General features: G+C 35.6%; 4 protein-coding genes and 1 pseudogene across 5 annotated transcripts; 2 read left to right on the top strand and 3 right to left on the bottom strand.

Moving 5' to 3' along the window:
* Positions 1–690: 690 nt before the first annotated feature.
* LOC111303264 (ribosome biogenesis regulatory protein homolog) lies at positions 691–3,629 on the top strand. Its single transcript, XM_022899389.2, has 8 exons — positions 691–896; positions 1,245–1,395; positions 1,597–1,648; positions 1,764–1,892; positions 2,122–2,239; positions 2,825–3,008; positions 3,100–3,213; positions 3,318–3,629. Exons 1-8 carry the CDS (start codon positions 790–792, stop codon positions 3,480–3,482), a joined length of 1,020 nt encoding a protein of 339 aa, XP_022755124.1. The 5' UTR covers positions 691–789; the 3' UTR covers positions 3,483–3,629.
* An 853-nt stretch (positions 3,630–4,482) lies between these two features.
* Positions 4,483–7,469, top strand: LOC111303263 (adenine nucleotide transporter BT1, chloroplastic/mitochondrial-like). The gene is made up of 3 exons (XM_022899388.2): positions 4,483–5,372; positions 6,303–6,464; positions 6,565–7,469. The coding sequence occupies exons 1-3, from the start codon at positions 4,788–4,790 to the stop codon at positions 7,027–7,029; spliced, it is 1,212 nt and encodes a 403-aa protein (XP_022755123.1). The 5' UTR covers positions 4,483–4,787; the 3' UTR covers positions 7,030–7,469.
* Positions 7,470–7,715: 246 nt separating this feature from the next.
* Positions 7,716–9,897, bottom strand: LOC111303265 (uncharacterized protein At2g34160-like). Its single transcript, XM_022899390.2, has 5 exons — positions 9,543–9,897; positions 9,218–9,266; positions 8,557–8,619; positions 8,394–8,458; positions 7,716–8,145 (listed from the first exon to the last, which is right to left on the bottom strand). Exons 1-5 carry the CDS (start codon positions 9,660–9,662, stop codon positions 8,050–8,052), a joined length of 393 nt encoding a protein of 130 aa, XP_022755125.1. The 5' UTR covers positions 9,663–9,897; the 3' UTR covers positions 7,716–8,049.
* Positions 9,898–10,474: 577 nt separating this feature from the next.
* On the bottom strand, positions 10,475–14,131 carry LOC111303262 (DEAD-box ATP-dependent RNA helicase 52B-like; annotated as a pseudogene). The gene is made up of 6 exons (XR_016326731.1): positions 13,465–14,131; positions 13,258–13,341; positions 12,755–12,997; positions 12,353–12,521; positions 12,085–12,198; positions 10,475–11,760 (listed from the first exon to the last, which is right to left on the bottom strand). The product of XR_016326731.1 is annotated as a DEAD-box ATP-dependent RNA helicase 52B-like (transcript).
* A 2,255-nt stretch (positions 14,132–16,386) lies between these two features.
* Positions 16,387–19,413, bottom strand: LOC111303261 (binding protein). Its single transcript, XM_022899386.2, has 8 exons — positions 19,217–19,413; positions 18,986–19,114; positions 18,774–18,889; positions 18,389–18,470; positions 18,142–18,201; positions 17,954–18,061; positions 17,162–17,207; positions 16,387–16,828 (listed from the first exon to the last, which is right to left on the bottom strand). Exons 1-8 carry the CDS (start codon positions 19,286–19,288, stop codon positions 16,575–16,577), a joined length of 867 nt encoding a protein of 288 aa, XP_022755121.2. The 5' UTR covers positions 19,289–19,413; the 3' UTR covers positions 16,387–16,574.
* Positions 19,414–20,209: the final 796 nt, after the last annotated feature.

Here is a 20,209-nt window from a genome sequence, read left to right as displayed (position 1 = left end):
TTGGGAAGATATTAAGGGTAAATGAGGGAAAAGAAGTCCAAAGAGAGCCCAATGTTGTGTTTATTTTTTTATTTATAGATAATTTTAAATTTAATTTATTAATTATTATACTAAAAAAATTTTCCTTTACAAAAATTTAAAAGGATTTAATTAAATTTCTACTTTTGGAAAGAAACATGCTACCATGTTTTAGACAAAAATTTTCTTTGGTTTTAGTTTAGACTTTTTACATGTTGGGTAGGTTAACTTTCCTAAAATGATTTGTGCAAATTAGGTTAAATTTTTATTTATTTTTTATAAAAAATTTTATTTCAATTACTTCCAAAAAGCAGCAAAATTTAAATTTCTTAAATTATGATTTTTATATAAAAAATAACTTAAAAAACCATTATTCACACAAATGAATTTTAACAAGTACAAGAAAAAATTTGTGAATTATTAAAATTACTGTAGAATTTCTCTATAACTTTATGATAGACTTGGGACTTAATAAAAAAAACTATTTTTTTAATAAACAAGATTGATTTTTACAAAGTAAAAAATTCAGTGCTCAATGAAAAAAAAAAAAACTCAAAGAAGAGTTGGGCTTTGCTTGAGCTAATAAGGCCCAAATACTTTGATAGTAGTTGGGCCGATCATAGAGGTTTATTATTTTATTTAGAAAATAAACTAATGAAAAAAAAAAGCCGACTTTCTCAAATGGTTTTTGCCCTATTGGCACTAGGTTTTGAAACGCCAAACCAAAGCAAAGCTTAGCAGTTAGCACGGCACGACTGCAAGCAAGGCAAAATGGAGATGGACATGGCCATGGAAACCCAGAATCCTTTTGAAGTCGACCTGGGAAATCTCTTGGCTTTTAACCCTTTTCACAACTTTCCGTCCCTTCCCACTTCCAGGTGTATCCTTTTTTTTCCTTTATAGTTATAGTTTCAGTTCTAATTTATCTCAAAGAAAAATTTTCTCTTTTCTTGCTCTTTTGATTTCTGGAACTTTTTTTTTTTCTCTTAATGGTGATTTTTCATTAGAAGATGATAAAATTTTGGCGCTAAGGAGAGTTGTAGCCATAAATTCAATTAAATTTTCATACTTTGGATTCTCGGTTTTCTTCAATGTTGGTTAAGCTAGTCTTTTTCAAAGCATAGAATGCCCTTTGTATATTTGCTTTTTTGGTTTGTAAATAAGTTGTTCTTTATGTGCATTTTTGTAACTTTCTTGATCTTTCGTCTGCTGCCCAATATGTTTAGGGATGAGCTAGTTAAGGAATGTTTACAGCAGGGTACCAAGTTAGTTCAAGCAGTTGCAGATCGTCTTTTTAGCTTACCTTCAACTGAAGATGTAGATGGGCCGCTTGTTAAGCTGCCTCCCCCAACAACAAAACTTCCCAGGGAGAAGCATGTAAGCCTAGCCCTTTACTTTAATTCTTTTTAGAGTTGGATTTTTGTCCTATTCTTTTTAGAGTTGGCTTTCTATAATAGTTTAAGTAAAGAATAAGTATCTCCTAGCAAATGAATCTGAATTGAACTTTGTTACTTATTCTTTTGCGAACAAAATCTAGTTTGTAAAACCTGAAATGTTTTATTGTGGTTGTTTTTTCAGCTTCCAAAGCCTAAACCTCCTACAAAATGGGAGGAGTTTGCTAAAAAGAAAGGTAATTTGTTATCCTATCATCTGAAGTTTTACATGGCTATTTTAGAATTTTGAGGTAAATCTCATTTTCCATTCTCTGAAGATTCGTACTTGTTCTCTTTTGAAATATCTTGCAGGTATAAAGAAACGTAAAAAGGACAAAGTTGTATGGGATGAACAGACTGGTACATGGAAACGTCACTTCGGTTACGATCGTGTCGATGATGATAAAGACATACCCATCATTGAGGCCAAGATGACTGATGGTGAGTATCAAATGGATTGTTTCCTTAGAGAAGAGCCACTAATGTTATCTATACTTGACTTTTTAGCTACTACTGTTATTCTTTGAAAGTACAATGTAAATGCCCCTGTAGGTGATAAATATATTATATATCAGGTGATACATAGGCATTTACTTTATAAGTTTACAAGTATCAAAAGGACATAGTGGACGAATTGGGTTTTGTTGATCATGATTGTTGCTTTTTGCAGAGCCAGGAGAGGATCCTTTTGCTAAAAGACAAGATGATAAGAAGAAACGAGTTGAGAAGCAAGAGAAGAATCGCCTGCAGAACTTGAAACAAGCTGCAAAAGTTGGTGCTTTGCCAAGGTTTGGGGCCATCCATTCTTGACTAGTTTTATATATGTAGAAATTGCCATTGCTAAATTCAAGAAGTAGAGATATTTCCTTTTTTTCTTTTAATATCTTAATCACATTTGAAACAGTATTGGAATAAATAAGTCTCTTATTTGCCTTATTCTTCATGTAACATTATTAATCCTGCTCTAACGTGTATTTCCTATTCTTTGATAGAATTCCCTTATGTCATAACATTTATGTCATTTAGTAGTTTAAGAGTTAGCCTCTGATTGCAGACCATGCTTATAGGAATTTCTTATAGACGTTGGTTGCTTGATGTCTACTTTGATTTCTTTTCTATAGGCATAGTTTCTCTGTCCAAACTACTGTAGTTCTTGATGAGAACATTCTGACACATTATTTTAGCTTTGTATTAAATTAACTAGATCTTTGGTTGAGTTTTATCTCTTCTTGTCCAGTTCTTATTACTCCCCAGAGGATGCACTTCTGATTGTTGCCAGAGTCCATGCACTTTATATGTATTGCTGGTTTTAGAGTTTGGCTAGTTGTTATTTTTTGTTAAGTTAATTTTAACTTTAAAATGGTTTGCTGCAGCCATGTTCAGCTCGCTGCAACAGCTCTGCCCATAACAGGAACCCAGGCTCCACCTAAGAAATTTACGAAAGATGAATTGGGGAATGTAGCTGGGATGGCTGCTACTTCTACAGCCAGTGGGGGGAAATTTGATAGGAAGTTGGCAGGGGAAAAGTCTGCTAAAAAGCAAGGAAAGCATCGCAAGGTTGCATTCTTGGCCTTTGCTTCATTGTAGTAAATATTTCTTATAGATTATAATGCCATGTTCCAATATTTCATCTTCTACTGTTTTTCAGTTCTTACCAGTTGTTGAAGGATCAGGGATAGGCTCGCAGGAGAGGGAGCAAACTGAGAATGTTCTCAATAAGCTAATCTCTAAGCATTCGCATGAGATACTCAATGTTGACAAGGTAGATTTGGGGCTTGTAGTTGAGTTCATCTGGTGGTAAATTTGATCTTGCAAATGGAAATTTGCTGATCATCTGAGCTTTATGTTGTTTCTTTCTTAAATCAGGCTGTTACCATGTATAATGTGAAGAAAGAGAAGAAAGCAAGGAATAGAAAGAATCAAGAAGGGAAGTCCTCATCAGCCTCATACAAGTTGAAACCAAAAAAGCAACATCATAAGAAGACCGCTAAGAAAGGACCGGGATCTTCAAAAAAAGGAAAGGCAAAATGAAATTATTAATTGCTCATCATTTAAGTAAGCGTGTAGAGATTTGGGTTAGATATAATCACAATTTTGTTTACTGGGAACAAGAGAGTTATATGTACCAAATCTTCTATTTCTTAAGACAGATTTAAATTCTACAGTATTGATTCTGCTGGCCTCTCCCTTTCTCTTCTTAGCCTCATGGTGAATGACTACTAGCAATCTCAAGGCTAAGAAAAATTTGCAACAAACTTCGAAATTTACCTTAGCAGGACTGGTCATCGATGGTGATGATGCTGCAATTGCTTTTAACCGCGAGCTAGACGGGATTTTAAGCCAGACTTTTATCAGCAGTCTACATGTGGCTCAAAACTCTTTGAGATCTGCTTACTGGGGCTTAAGGGGTCCCCTCGAGCCTCTCAGGAAAAGTGTCAAATTTATCTGAATCTTGTGGAAAGAAATGCAGTATCTCTTGTTCTGAGAATAGACGAAAAATATAGGCAAAGAATCGGACATTTCGAGTGACGCCCCTGACGTAAACGATTGGTGCAAAGTTGCAAACATGATAATTTTATTCCAAAAACAGTTAATATTTTTTTGTGATGTCTTTGTGTCACATGCGTTGATTTTAAATCAAACTTTATAAGAAACGAAGCACGGAAAAGTTTTTCTCCGGAATCACACGAGCCTAAAACTTGAATTTCGACCCGTTACCTCTTTCGGAACAATAGCAATCTACGAGACAAACGAGATTGCGCGATCGGGATTAAAACTTGTATAGTGTTGGTAATATTTATCTTTAAAAGTCAATCAAAATTGCTACATTTTTCCAAAAAAAACAAAAAGGAGACTTGAATTCATTTACTTTTTTTGCTTCAATTCTAATGTATTTGGACTGGGTCCTGGTTTCCCTTTAATGTGATATTAGAATTTTTATGAATTGACCGTCGACTCTCCTTGTAAAATTATGACCGTTCTTTTCAGCAAAGGAACACCTTTTGAAGCCGACACTCTAGACTACACTATTCATCGGTAGAACCACATCTCTTCCTTCGAGGAAGAGAGAATCTCCTTTCTTCTCCACTTCATCAAAGCCATCTGCTAATGATGCCTATTATAAACCTCGAATATCGCAAATACCCATTATTCTTACAGCTGTTCTTTCTTGTATTCCTCTAAATATATTCTTTGTTTTTTAGCCATCTGCTAACATTTATTCATTTCTTTTAAGAATACGCATTTGCAGAAAACCATTTCTTTACAAAATACAATTTTATCTTAGTAGTTTTTTAGGAAGAGAAAGGCGGTTGCTTTCTTTGAAGCTATAGGCTAATGGCTGAACAGAGTTTACAAGTTGTTCAACATGGCAACAAAGATGTGGTTTTTAGTAGTTCCGGTGTCAAGATTGAGTGCTTCTTATCTCATAAGAGAGTTAGTTTGAAAGCACATGGCTTTTTTGCAAGTCTTAACCAAGCTGGAATTGGATTTGCCATCTCACCGACCCCTCCAACTTCACTAGAGAATACTGCAAAGTTCCCGTGTGCTAGCCTACACACTCAATTTGTTTCAGTCTCTGAACCTGAGTTTCAACTTGAGAAGGTTCCACAACTGGTGTTGGATGATGAACTTGAGATTGCTGAGAGGTTGGTCAAGAAGGAGAAGAAGGGTGGCTTTAAGTTGAGAATTAAAATTGGAAACGAGTCGTTAAGGAGGTTGATGAGTGGGGCAATTGCAGGTGCGGTATCTAGGACCGCTGTGGCTCCATTGGAGACCATAAAAACGCATTTGATGGTAGGGACTTATGGGAATTCTATGAGTGAAGTGTTTGATAACATCATGATAAGTGAGGGATGGAAAGGCTTGCTTAGGGGCAATTTGGTGAATGTCATTCGGATTGCGCCAAGCAAGGCTATTGAGGTGTGTGGTTAAGGACTTCATTTGTTATTGTTCATGATGTTTTTAGATTTTAGTAATTGCTTGCATGGTGAATTGTTTGCACTGTTGTTGGTTTGGTTCTCTTTCTCATATGCTTACTGGTCTTGTTTTTTTGTGTGTACTTTGAACTTTGAAGGATTGATTTTCATGCTAGGATCTTTGGTTTGATTTTTTTTGTTCTGTTTTTGTGTCTCGAGACCAGTTTGTAAGTCCATGAATCTCGAGATTATTAACTAGACTAGATGCTGGACAGGAATGATTTTCACGGTTCAAAGATTATGTCTGTCTCTTTGATTGCGAAAGAGGAGCAGAGCAACTATGTCTCTCATACTGTTCTCTGCTGGAGTCCTAAATGCCATGCAAATCAAGGTTGTTTTGATACTTGATTGTGGGATTGCCTGCTAATTTAGGTGGGTAGCATACAAAAGTAACAAACAAAGAGATGAAGAAAAGACCCTAAAATCACAAAAGTAAATGAAACCTAAGAAAGATCAATGTCTTTGTCTTTCAGAACATTTTCTTTTCCTCTTTGTCTTCGTGCCTTTATTGGTTGCCGAATCTGCTTCAATAAGGCTCCCCTTAAAAGTCTTCTATGGTCAAGATTAAGGTCTGGTTTTCTTCTCCCCCTCCCTTTCATTTGCCTGTGTTTCCACTTTCAGAACTCATCTAATGAGCAGATGCTTTGTCCTGACATATTCTGGCAGCCTTCTTCCGTTTTGTTGTCACTTGTTGGTTCCATTGTGCTGTTGCCTGTGTCTGTGCATATCTAATGGACAGGTCTAAATACTCTAGGTGTTTTTCAAAAAACTATCTCGCACTCAACTGATTTTAGATTTTATTCAAAAATCATGCTATAAATTGTATATTTTATGAACACTGAACTCCTTATCTTGTTGCCGATCAATTGTGCAGTTATTTGCATATGAGACTGTTAAGAAACAGTTGACACCTGAACTTGGGGAACATCCCAAACTCCCTCTTCCAGCCTCATTTATTGCTGGTGCTGTTGGTGGGGTTAGCTCTACCTTGTGCACATACCCTCTGGAGTTGCTCAAAACTCGTTTAACTGTCAAGGTGAACATGAACTTTGGGATGTCTAATTCTTTAACTAATTAACATGTCTAATTCTTCATTTAAAGTATCTTTACCCCTTGTAGCTTTGATCTGATTGCAGGAAGATTACAAGAATCTTTTGGAAGCCATCGTAAAAATTGTGCAGGCAGAAGGACCAGCAGGACTATACAAAGGCCTTACTCCCAGTCTGATAGGAGTGGTTCCTTATGCTGCCTCTAATTACTTTGCTTATGATACATTAAGAAAAGCTTATAAAAAAGCTTTTAAGAAAGAGGAAATTGGGAATATCATGACTCTTCTAATAGGATCAGCAGCTGGTGCAATCTCAAGTACTGCAACTTTCCCACTTGAGGTGGCTCGGAAGCAGATGCAGGCAGGGGCAATTAATGGAAGACAATACCAGAACATGCTTCATGCTTTGACAAGCATACTTGAGAAAGAAGGGATATGGGGGCTTTATAGAGGCTTGGGTCCAAGCTGCATGAAATTGGTCCCTGCAGCTGGGATTTCATTCATGTGCTACGAGGCGTGCAAGAGGATACTAGCAGGGAAAGAAGCTCTATGACCATGATATACTTGAAAGTAGACATTCTGGCATCAAACAAAGAACACATACTGTTACGATCATTGGGTTGAACACAGAGTAAATTTTGCATTGTTTTCTGTCACGGATTTTCACATTTTTGGGGAATCATCTCTATATAAGATGGTTCTTTAATTGACTTTGGAAGAATTGTTTCTTCTTTATTTATCATTAGTTGCCTATCACGATTTTGTTAGGGAGAGACCTTATTTACACCTTTTTATAGTTTGTGAAACAAAGCTACTTTCATTTCTTTCAAACTTGATGGGGCTGCCATGGTTGATTGAAACCATTTTTATAATGGAGATGATTTTGATCCGAAAAGGAGCTTCGATTTGGTTGTATGGCTTTATCTTATATTTGTAAAAGAGCCCAGCTGCATGGCTGAGATATTCTAAACTAAGGTTCTCTTTTTCAGTTAATGATTTGTTTGGAAATGGAAAATTTGATGAAAAGTAAAGCAATTTCGCCCTGATTTTCTCAAGTTCCAGAACTCTACTTGAGTGAAAGGAAAAAAAGAAGATTATACTAAAAACAAATTTGTAAAAGAAAAAATCTTTTATCTCGATGCATCCTAATAAGTTGAGTATTACAAACATTTTAAAACTTCCAGTGTATGCTAGGAAAATACGAATGCAAAATGCAGGTTCAGTTTTTTAACATCCTCCTAATCAAGAAACATTCTGCAAACATCTTAATTGCAATAATCATTAAGTCAATAACTACAAGATGTAAAGACGGTTAAATCATAATTGTCTTTACTAAGACATAGCTCACAATGAAACCAACATTGCATCAGCAAATTTGAGAAAATAGAAGCCAAAAAAATCAGTTAGCAAAATTGAATATTGAAAAGAAAACAAATTTCTATTTAATTACCAGCCTAGGACGATCAAGATAACTCAAAACACCTACAATGTGTAAAAAGCCTAAGTGCCTTAACCAATACTAGGGCATTAAAAACTGACCACCAGGTACTAACAAACAAGCTTCTTTCCAGTTTCAACTCTGCTCTTCTCCATCCACAGCATCTCTTTCTTCAGCAGAAGCAGCCATTAATTCATCAAAGTTTTCTGTCTTCCCCAGCAATATCTCAATCTGTGAAAGAACATAAAAGCATGTCTATCAATAATCAAGCTAAGAAGAAGAACAAAACTCAGCATTACAATGACTAACATTATGGTAAGCAACAATAACAGAGAATGACAAATATATGGAAATTTAATACTGAATTTCCCTAGATCACTTATATGGAGAGAGAAAATGTTCCTCAGCTTGCAAATATGTTTTTGCATAACCCATGGCTTATGCAGAAGGAAGCATAAAGGGCTATTAAGTTGATTTACCTTTGCTTTTTGGACAGGACGCCCTCTAGAGTCCTCCTTCATGTCAACTGTTGAGGTTGTGATCTCTGCAGAGGTGCAGGTTGATTCCCAGGATTATTAGGTCTCAATGGTAGCATTAACAAATTTTTTAAATATAAAAAGAAAGAATTGGAAGATATCTTACTCTTCTCAACAGCCAAACCATTGTTTTTCAGAATTTCTGCAATTGTGACAACTGTAGCAATAGCTGCATGTATGACATGATCAATTAAAAGAACGATTTACTTCAATACTCAAAATAGCATACACAATTGATTATAGGTTCATCGATGAATAATTAGCTCCAGGAAAATAAAATGCAAGCAGCAGCACCAGAAAAATAAAGTCACAACCACCTTGCACTTGAGAAAAGCTTTACCTCAACTTCACTGCTCAATCTACCCACATAAAGAGGTGTAAAATAAACAACCTATCATTAAGTCCTGAGTCAAAGTAAGAAGAACAGTGACCAGAATATTGGAGATATGTGGCACCATTGCCTTCAGGGCAATTATAATTATAATTTACAGTTAAAATACTGAAACTGAACCACACATACAGCTCCAATGCTATACAGTTAAATAATATAAAGACAAACAACTGTTTTAAGGAAATATCATTACTTAAATCCCCAGCTATTCCTCTAGAGTATAACCTACTGATACATTAAAAGAAAAGTTGCAAGCATAAGAGAAAATTAAAATAAACTCATATTAGAGTAATAATTCATTAATATTCAGATCTGAAAAAAAGGTAAGAATGAAATTGAACCATTAAAAATAGAGGAACGAAGAGGTAAATTGTACCCATGCCAAGGGCAGACAGCTCCACCTCATTGTACTGTTGCATATACCTCTGCAAATAAAATGAGAAAAAGGGTTATCCTATCAATGTAGTACATTAACAAAGAAATTACTCCTCTTAGTTTCAGCAAGCAGCTAAAACGCTAGATCCCCTAATAGTTAAAAGCAAATACCCAGATAGAAAGAAACGTAAAACCCACCAAAATTTTACCGGTGTTATTCAAATTCAGCAACTTATTTTCACAGAAAAGAGTGCGAAATTCAAAAAGAGAAAAAAAAAAAAAAGAAGAAAGACTTGGAGAAGAGACGAGGGCAAAAAAGGTGAAACCTTGGCGAGATTAACGTAAAAAAACAAGGGCTTTTTGGTATTGGAGACTTGAATCCGATTCTTCTTTTGGGAATCAGCGCCCAAGTTGATGTTGTTAACTCCTTGGGTAATTTCTTCCATTTTGAAACCTTAACCCTAAACCCCAAAACCTCTGCTAGTGTCTCTGCGAATTGGATGAGGAGTAGCGAAGAGAAACACAGCACAGCAGAAAGTGAAAGAAATTAATGGCAAGTCTTTTAAGCGTGTTTTAATTTGGTTGAATTTGTGCTGGTGGCTACTAACTGGCTAGGGTTTCTTAATTTTTTGGTAACTGACCTTAACTATCATAAAATATGAAAGACAAAAATATTGATTGATTGTTCAGAAAAATATTAATAAATAAAGCTATTTTATAGTTATCTTAAAATAAAAAATAAAAAAATGTAAGATAATTAAACATATATGTTTTTCAAAATGAAAAAAACATATATTTTTTTAAATCCTCAAGCTGAAACAATGCAATGCTAGGAGTCCAGAGCTCACAAACCCAAAAACGTTAATTTATTTTTAAATTTAATAATATAAAATATTATACGATGATAAAATATAAATATGATATAAATATAAAATATAAAAATAATATAATTTAAAATTTAAATAATAATTATATTTAAATTTAAAAATTTGATGTTTGAATGTACAAATTATTAAATTTATGAATATAAAATATAAATATATAAATCATTAAATTTACTTATTTTGATACTTGACCAGCTCTTGTTGAGAATTTATAAAAGAAAACGACAGTTGTTGACAGGACTGATCGCGGATAGTTTGAAGTTGGATGCTAATTCTACGGTAAGAGGTTTGAAATTTATTTAGATATACGATGAAATTAACTTTAATGAGATTAAAAATAATAAAAATTTATTATAATTATGATCGATAAAAAATTAAATAAAAAATTTATACTTCGTGAACTTTACTAAAATTTGCGTTCGAATTCATCGAGTGTCGATGAAAACTCAACCGCACCTCACTGGAGGTCGGTAGAATCCATACCCCCGCTAAGGCAAAAGCATTGTACTACATTTCACAACCGTTGGCTTATCAATTAAATTATACAGCAAACACAGTTCCATGATCTAACCAATACAAATGAACTTTTAGATTGTAATACAAAAGACAAACTTACATAGGGCTTCACAGATCTCCAAAAAAAAAAAAAAAAAAAATCCTCAGTACAAAAGATACGACCAACAATAGCACATAGCAGCCATCAAAATCAGCTTCTCCATTAAACAAGCCCCAAAAGACTCAATAACTGTAAAACCATAACAGTCTGAGATCTGAATAAGCTGTTAATCAGATCAAAAAGTGGGATCTACATGTATGAAACATCCACAAAAACCAAAAACAAAAAAATATTTAGTAAGGATTGGAGATTTTTTATGGAATCAACTAGATATTTAGACTATGAGAAACTGTATTTCTGAAGCCTATGTCCAACCTATACTTGGGTCAAAATTCAACAGCTATTGTGTTCTAAACTATTCATATACCATGTCTATCAAACGAAAACACCAACAAGGAGGGGATGCAAATCTAGTCCCAGCCATTGGCAACAACTGATCCATAACCATATGCAAATTCATGTGGCCCAGCAGCGTAGAGATTCGCATTACTTGCAACCAAATAGTCAGCATTAGCAGATGTGGCGTAAGGATCAGCATAGAAGTCAGCACGGCCAAGAAAAGTTTTGAGTATTAGCAATAGCAGCAGCAGTAGCATAATAACCACCAATGACAGGAGCTGCGGGATTATCATTATAAGAGGTTGAATAGTAATTGCTCTCATTTCCAGATGCAATGCCATTTCAAAAGTCGTAACCACCAAAATTGCCTACAGCATGTTTAGCCTGATCACCACCCCAAAAGGAGGAATTCTCAGCATATTGGCTTAGCCATGATGGCACTTCCTGGTTTGCTTCCTTCATTAATTCACTCAGTGACTTTGCAAGAGGCAGGTTCTTGTCGCCGAAGAATGCTGTAGCTAGGCCACATTTCCCAGCACGGCCTGTTCACCCTATCCTGTGCACATAGTCATCTATGTTTTTTGGCAAGTCAAAATTAATAACATGTTCGACATTAGGGATATCAAGTCCTCTTGAAGCAACATCCATAGCAAATAAAATTGGAGTAGCACCACTTTTAAAGGATCTCAGAGCTTGCTCTCTTTCCTACAAATTTGATTGGTAAACAAACTTTTCTAAGGGGGCACTAGTCAAGATATATCAAAATTAGTACATTAAAATTTACAATTACTTCAGTTGTTCTTCTACTTTGAGGCAAAAACAATAATATGATCAAAATTACTTCTACCATAAATTGATTCTTATGCATCTAAATTCAAACTATTAGCACAGAAAGCATTACTTTTTCCAATTAAGATGACTGTTAACTCCATGAACTTGACAGCAGTAACATATTTTATTAACTCTAAAGGCATATTAAGATGGCAATATCACAATAAAGCAAGGGAGAAAATGTGATTGCAAGCTAACCTTCTGCACTCTGTCACCATGTATTGCAATTACTGGAAAACCATTCCTTGATAACCAGCGTTCCAACTCATTTGCACCTCTCTTTGTCTCCACAAAAACTGGAGTTAAAGCATGCTGTTAAACAGTAAGTAGGATCTATTTATCAGCACGTTTAAATACAAAGGAGTCATATAACATACTCAACATGTACTCTTAAGTTTCCCACCAATTTTTGTGACAGCCAAAACCTCTACATTGCAAATAAGGCAGAGAAGAACATCGATTGTACCTTAGTATGAGTTCCATTGGACTTTTTGAGCACGAAAAAGAACCAGAAGGTGGTTTCTTTTGTCCATGTCCTAAACTAATTCAACTCTCTGGACAATCAAATCAGTGCTTGAACCAACCCTTCCAACAGCCAGAAATACATAGTATGAAAGGAAGTCAGAAGCAAGTCTCTGCAAGCAATATTAAGGAATTTACAGGAAGCAAACAAGAACATTGAGATGCAGGTTGCATGAACACAAAAATATATGAGTTAGGAAAAAAGGGACAGCCGATGCATTTATCAACCTCTAGAGAATATCCCACCTCACTATTGCTTATATTCTGAATTCTGATATCACACTACTAAAAGTATTGTGAACTTCACTGACAAAGGATAATGCTCGTCAGGGTCTAGACTGGAAACCTGTATCTCATCTGGAAATGTAGCACTGAACAGCATTGTCTGCCTTGCTCCAGGAGGAGGCATGTCCATTTTCTCAACAATCTTACGAATCTGAGGTTCGAAACCCATATCCAACATTCGGTCTGTGTCATCTAAGGCTAGATATTTTATCATTCCAAGAGAAAGTACTCCTCTCTCAATTGTAGCCACCAACCGTCCAGGAGTAGCAACTAAGATGTCAACACCTTTTCCTAAGTAACGAAACTGAAAAAAAAAAAAAAAAAAAAAAACAACAACAACAACATTGCATCCAATGCACATTAGATCATACAGAATGATTAAACTGCACAATCTATAGAAACAGGAGAGGTGCAGAAAAGTTCACTGATATAACCAACTGAACACTACATCAAAGAGTGCCAAAAAACAATTGTATAAAGGGCCAATGCAAATAGTTTCAGGTCATAATGAAATTAAGATCACTCAATAATAACATTCCATAATGAGACTAGGCTAAAGCATACCTGCTGAGAGATAGGCGTCCCTCCATATGCAACAACGATTTTAACCCCGGTATTATAAGCAAACTTCTTTGCCTCCTCGTGTATCTAATGACAAACGAAAGCAAACAATAATAAATTTAATTACTCTTCGTGATAAAATAATATAATTCCACTGACTCCAAGCTTTAAAGAAAAAAGAAAAGAAAAGCAAAGCAAAGCAAAGATCACCTGACAAGACAACTCCCTGGTAGGAGCCAAAATAAGAGAAAGAGGACATGGAACCGCTGTTCCACCACGGCTAGATAGCAATGACCTATCCTTCAAAAACCCAACAAATAATAGGAAAACAGAATGCAGCCGTTTTACCTGACCCAGTTTGTGCACAAGCCATCAAATCCCGACCCGCGACCGCTATAGGAATCGCATGGCCTTGGATTGGAGTTGGCTTCAGATACTTGCACCTCCTTATGTTTTGCTTCAAACCATCTCCTAAATCGATCTCCGCAAATGTCTCCACCGGAGGCGGTATGTTCTCGCCACATGCTTTTACCGGAATATCTTCGTAGGCGTCGAAGTTGGTTTCGTTCGTTTGTTCTGACATGTCATCAATGACCTCTAGCTCATCGAACTTTTCATCGTCCCAGTTTGGGTTTCGGGGGTTGGAGAACCAGGGTCCTCGGCCGCGGCCCTGACCGCGGGTGGTTCGAGGGGGGTTGAGACGAGTTGAAATGGTTGAAACGCGGACGAGATAACTCAACGGTGTCAGTATCAGGACCGACGGCATTGGCATTTTGGGGTCTCGAGTGTGGAGGGCGGTAATCGGGCCTGGCTGGGCGAGTTGGTTTCCTGGTTGACTCAGTAAACATATCACTCCGAGTTATTTTCTTTTTGGTGTTTCCTTTCCCTTTCACTTAAAAGCTCGAAGAAACAAAAGCGAGCAAAAACTAAACCCACTTAAAAACACCCATCAAAGAAGAACGAACACTGAGAAATGTAATGAAAGGAAGAGGGTTTTTGGTTTTGTGGGCCTTGACATAAGAAACGAAGAGTCTGTTGAGTACATATAGGTGTAGTAAAAATGCATAGAAAGACGAGAGATTTGCCGTTTCTTGTTTGTTTCCTTCCCAACGAAAAACAAGCTATAAAACTCTAATGAAACTCTCTCTCCATTCTCCACGATTTCAAAAGGGATGGGGAAATGGCAGGTTTCCGAGAGAGGTGGAGGAAGGGTGGGTGCGTAATGGGATTTGTACCATGGGTCTTTAACGTTTCATGTGAAGAGAAGGGTCTGGACTCGGTTGGTGGATGGGTCAGGATGCAAAATGTCTTTGCTATGTGTCGTGGGAAATGAAATGCCTTCGGTGGTTGTTGACGTATCGAGCTGCTGTCAGTATCGGTTGATATTATTGCCTGCTATTGGGCTGGGAATATGGGCTAATTTTTGTTTGTTCTTCTGTGTTGGGTTCAAAATGGAGAGAGCCATCAATCAAGCTTGAGCTATCACTGCAGGTGGCGAATATCGTTTCAATTTTCATTGTTTTTTAGCAAGTAATCCTTTTTTTTCTTCTCGATAAATAACTTTATTTCTCTTTCACAAGTACACAAGCATTGAATGTTAGTTCGTTTTAGTTAAAGATCACCAACTCAAACAATAATGGGTTATAATTTGTAGCCAAAGGAGTAAATATTTCCTCTGTTTCAAGTATTTTCGAGGCCTCACTTGTAACTTTAACGGAGTAGTGGCTAGCAAAGGTCTTTTACTTGTTCATGACACTAAAAAATGACCAGGACGGCAGAACCTGTTGAGGAAACTATATTGTCTAGTTTAAATTCAGTGTGTTATTTGTTTATTTGAGCTTGTCAAACTCATAGAAGAAAAAACTACCAAAATCAGGAAAGAACAAAAAGCTGAAGCACTGGTGAGAAATACAGCTTGGAGTAGGGATGTAAATCAGAAGTTGTCTTTTATAGCTAGAGATAGAGAGTGAACAGCCTTCAGCTGTGAGGCAGAGATGACAAAAGCAGAAGCTGCATTGGACGCTTTTCTGCAGACCATGAAATAGTAGAGTGGGATGGTTAAGTTATTATACTAACTTTCCATCTACTCTCACAAAAGAAAAATCATCTATATAATTTTTATTTGAAGTTGACATTATAGGGCTCCCTCCTGGATTTCCTCTGCTCGTTTCTTACATTGTTTGATCTTGTTTTGAAGAAAGAGCACACTGTGATGCTCAGAATCATCAATGTTTAAGTTGTCTTCTCATCTGAACCCTTACAATCCTAAGCAGGAACGCTAGAAATGACTAATGAGAAGACAAAAGAGAAGTGTTGCTTCAATGGCAGTCTTTGCTTTTTTGAGGCTCTTTGCAGTGTTTGTATACAGTGCTGAGACTTGACTCTTGAGGATATGGCAAAAAGACATGTCCACATTCAACCAAGGAACAAAAATTAAATTACAGAGGGATACCAAGGCCTCCTTAATCCTTGGACGACATGGTGGAAATGGCCTTGCATTGAGCATTGTTGAAAGTTTGAAGCACAAAGGAAGATGTTCATTAATTCAATACAATGCTCAAAAAAATTAGTTTGTAAAAGTATGTAATCAAAACATGAGTACTTGAAAGCATTTTATGAGATGACCTGAAAATTCTAAAATGGCTTGGCTAGAAATTATACCAGCAATATGCCATGGACATCCATATCCCTGCCATGGCACAATGGCAGCTACCAGCTAGCTACTCATGATTTTCAATTTCATATTAAAAAACAGGAAGATGTGGCCAAGAATCACAGTGCTGTTCAATTCTGCAATTCCTGTTGGGTTTATTTCTTATGTTTTATGACTTTGGCTTTAAATAAGCACGTAAAGGACAATGCAGTGACAGGACAAACGAAGCGTTCACATCATTTGTGTTGCTTCAATGCCAATCTTGCTTCTGTGGAGACTCGAGCTTTTTGCAGCATAAACTCTGTTATCTGTAATATTTATAATATGCTCCAGGGAACAAACAAGCATGCAGGACACTCAGGCTCATGTAACCATTTGTGAGCATTTGAAATAAAGATTATATAACATCATCAAACCTTTCAAGAGAGTTCTCAACCACCTATGATCAGAACTAGAGTCAATTTTAGAAAGACAAACTTGAATATGTAGTCTTCCACAATGGCATCAATGCAATGAGTCAAATGTAAAACATAAATGTGCAATTGAGAATACACGAAAATTACACCATATCATATATAATACTTCATATTAAATTTACTTGTAGACTTCAATGGAAACAGTTATCAACCTGTTATAACTTATTTGGCTTCAAGCTCATCTGATTATATCATAACAACGCCGGTTTATCTTGTGAAACACTATCTGTGGAGCTACTTTCACTCAACAGACGCTTCTCTACCTCCTCAAGTCTTTGCAACCATTTTAGTCCAAGGTCACATCCAGCTGTTGCTGCTATTTGAAATTGCTCTTTTGCCATTTCAATTGGATCCGTGGCTAGGCATTCTACATTCTTCCTTGCTCTTTTGGAAGCAGAACCCCTCTTTGAACTAAATTTCGTTAGGCATTCTGGGACTTGAACACCTAAGAAGTGCCAGTAAGAATAGTACTACTTTTTAAGACTTCAATTCAGCATATGACAACCAAAAAAGCAAGATGTAAATCAAGTTTCAACTTCTAGATGGGCACTTTTTATTAAGATCTAAATGATCTCTTAATACAAATAACTACCAGTTAAAGTCATATCTAGCATTAGCTATTAAAGCTAGCCTTCATTTTGTAATATGTTTCTCTTTTACCTTCCATGTGAGTCACCCGTATTGATACCAACTACATAATAATATGATAACCTTCTGAAATCTTACAAGTACATTAATATGGTGTCAAGAGAAAATCTTGAGAAGGTGGGCATATAACCTCTAAGTAGCAGAGATCCGTATGCTATGGCTGCTCCAGCATGTCCCTGCATATGTTTAAAAGGATAGAAGGTAAAATCTGAACATTACAGTACAAAACTAGTTGAAAATATAAAATAAGATTCCCCTATGTATTAGAACTTGTAACATTCTTTCCTTTTGCTTATAGAAATATAGGGGGCAAAAATAATGCAAATTATATACGTTTTCAATTTTATAGTACTGTAGTTACTTAAAATGATAAAAAAAAAATCTACTGTCACTGTTTATAGGAGGAAAATTTAATCACGCGCAAGGAGATATCACCAACAACCATCACCAGAAGGTGGTGGGAAATTCTGGGACAGAATAATTGTTCATTCATTATGCATAGTTTGATTAAATCCCATCTCCTTCCATAACAAAATAATGAGAGATAATCAGAATCCTGCTTCGTGATTTAGATTCTTTATCTTCAAGTACAACTATTTCATTTTATGCAGTTGAACTTAGAATAGAGTATTAAAAATGCTTTATTTTGGTCCTCATGAGGTTCAATTAACGAAGTTCACAATTCCCAGCTACCACCCCACTCAGCTATGATGTTCAAAAAGCGGAAGTCCTTCCAAAAGTTCATAAACATTAACTGACTTCCAATGAACTAGACTATTAATCTGGCTACCATCCGTTGGACCAATTTCTCACTCAACAGATCCAAAAACCAATTTTGATGATCATATAAGAATTCCCAACCATAGAAGATCCATGTGTGATAAACAAAGCCACATGTTATAAGAACAAAGAGCAACCTTACCTTCTCTGATGCCCTGTGGAAACACCATAATGCTGAAGCAATGTCTTTCTTTACGCAGTCCCCTGTCAAGTATACAGCACCTAGAAGGTAAAGAGCACCTGGATGCAACTATAATATAAGGAGTTCTAGTAAGGTTTTGGGAGAAATTGTGAAAGCACTACATACAACTGACTTCTAAAGAAACTTACCTGGTCAATAGCTTTTTCCAAATAAAAGAACGCTTGTTGATCTGATTGGACATAGTCATTCTGTCCAAAAAAAACAAGCCAGAATATTAGAAAGCAAAAGATATCATTTGTTGAACAAGTAACAGATCACAAAGGCAATCTCCTGAAAAGAGTATTACTCGACAAAATTCACTAAATCAATGTCTATAGCTTCATACAAGCAGCTTAAACTATTGTAGCATCAATATTTAAGAAACGGGAGCCTAACCTCAACTCTTAGACGACAACCTAATTCATATTGTGCATCTGGATCGCCCATCTCTGCAGCTTCTACTAACAAAGCAGCTCCTCTATTGAAATGAGGTAGTTAGTTTTAACATCCATGTCTATATAGAAAATTAAATCTAACACGTAACAGAAACGGGATGAGATTAGCAAAAAGAAAAACTTTAATATGAAAATCAAGCCTAGAAATCATATACATAAAAACATGGATGCTAACAAACATTGAAAAAATCATATGCATCAACATACTAAACCATCATCATTTCAATTAATGTAGCTAGAAGCTAAATCAGAATTGTGAGGTCCAATAAGTCATAATTCAATACAACAAGTATGCAATTATGTGTGGATTGCAAATATAAACTTACATGGCTTTACATGCCCCGGGAACGTGGTACTTCAAATGCAATTTGGATAACCAATACTTAGCATGTGTATTGGAATTATCAGCCTCCAACGCCAACTCAAAATTCTCCTTCGCTGCCTAACATTAAACGTTAAAAATTAGAAAACATAAATCCAAACGGAAAAGGCTTTTCAATGATAATGATAATAAAAGTTTCCAATCCCCTTTAAGTACCCTAAGGAGAGGGATGAGGCGTTTATCATTGAGCTCGCAGTAATCAATGACTCTGTCAACTTCTTTCAAAGCACTCCACCCTTTTGCTATTAACTCCATTGCTTTCTTGTTTCTGCTATGCATATCTCTCTGTAAAAACAACAAACCCAGAATTGTAACTTAACAATTGGAATGAAAATGGATTGGAAGGGTGAGAAAATCGAAAGAAAAGAAAAAAGATAAATGACCCACGTGTGGGTTGAACTGAATAAAGCTGAAAGTGGCATGCTTCACTGTTGGTTTTGTGAAGAGCTGTCTCAGCATCGTCTCTGTAAGTGACTTGGTTTGGGAAGAAATGGCTGCTCTGTAACACCAACTCAGCTGTTGATTCTTTCGTCCTTGGGTACATCCGAGTGAGTCTGTTGTTGATCCAATGCCTATGCCACTTCCTTTTAGGCTTTATAACTTTGAGTGGGCCGAGCTAGCTTGGATGGATAGTCCATCTCCAAGTGAAACCCATTAGTTTGATGTTAACAAAGTGAAACTGGCCTCAGTGTTACTCGAGGCTTTTTTTTTTTTTTAATAGAATACAAGCATTTGTTATATTTTTATTTTCTTCGATTTTACTTGTACAATTTTATTTTTTATTTTTATATTATTAGTAATATTTATATATTTTTATAAATTTAATCATATCCATACCATATTTTCCTTTTTATTTCTAAAATCATTAATTATCTCATTAAATTTTAATATTTATTTATTTTTTACAAAAATATTTAGACCGACAATACAATTATAAATACTGTTATTTTTTAATTTCTATTTGAAATTTGGATTAATTAATCCTAAAACATTTATACTTTTTGGACCCTAACTATCCTTTTGTTTTCATTTCACATCTTTTATTTTCTTAATTTTATTTCGTTAAGCTAAGCTAACCTGTCACGGCAAGTCACAATCTGTCATTAGTCAACAAACGTACAATTTTTGCATCTCAACTATGCATTGCTGTCTTAATCTTAGTAAGCTAATTATACAATTTTCCTCTCCTAATTCCTTGTTTGACGCTCCCAAACTTCGTCTCCTGACAGTGACAAGTCGGTGATCAAAGCCAAATGGCACTTAATAAATGGAATTCAATAAAATCATTGATAAATATTTGTGTTTTTTAACCTAAAGTAAAGTGTTAGATTATGATTGAAATAATTAAATTTATAAAATATAATTTTTCCTCTCAATCTT

This window comes from Durio zibethinus, chromosome 13, assembly GCF_047325235.1.
Source record: "Durio zibethinus cultivar Kanyao isolate XHJ-2024 chromosome 13, ASM4732523v1, whole genome shotgun sequence".
Classification (NCBI taxonomy): Eukaryota; Viridiplantae; Streptophyta; class Magnoliopsida; order Malvales; family Malvaceae; genus Durio; species Durio zibethinus.
The sequence above is the reverse complement of the archived record's forward strand: the minus strand, read 5'-3'. Positions and strand labels throughout refer to the sequence as shown.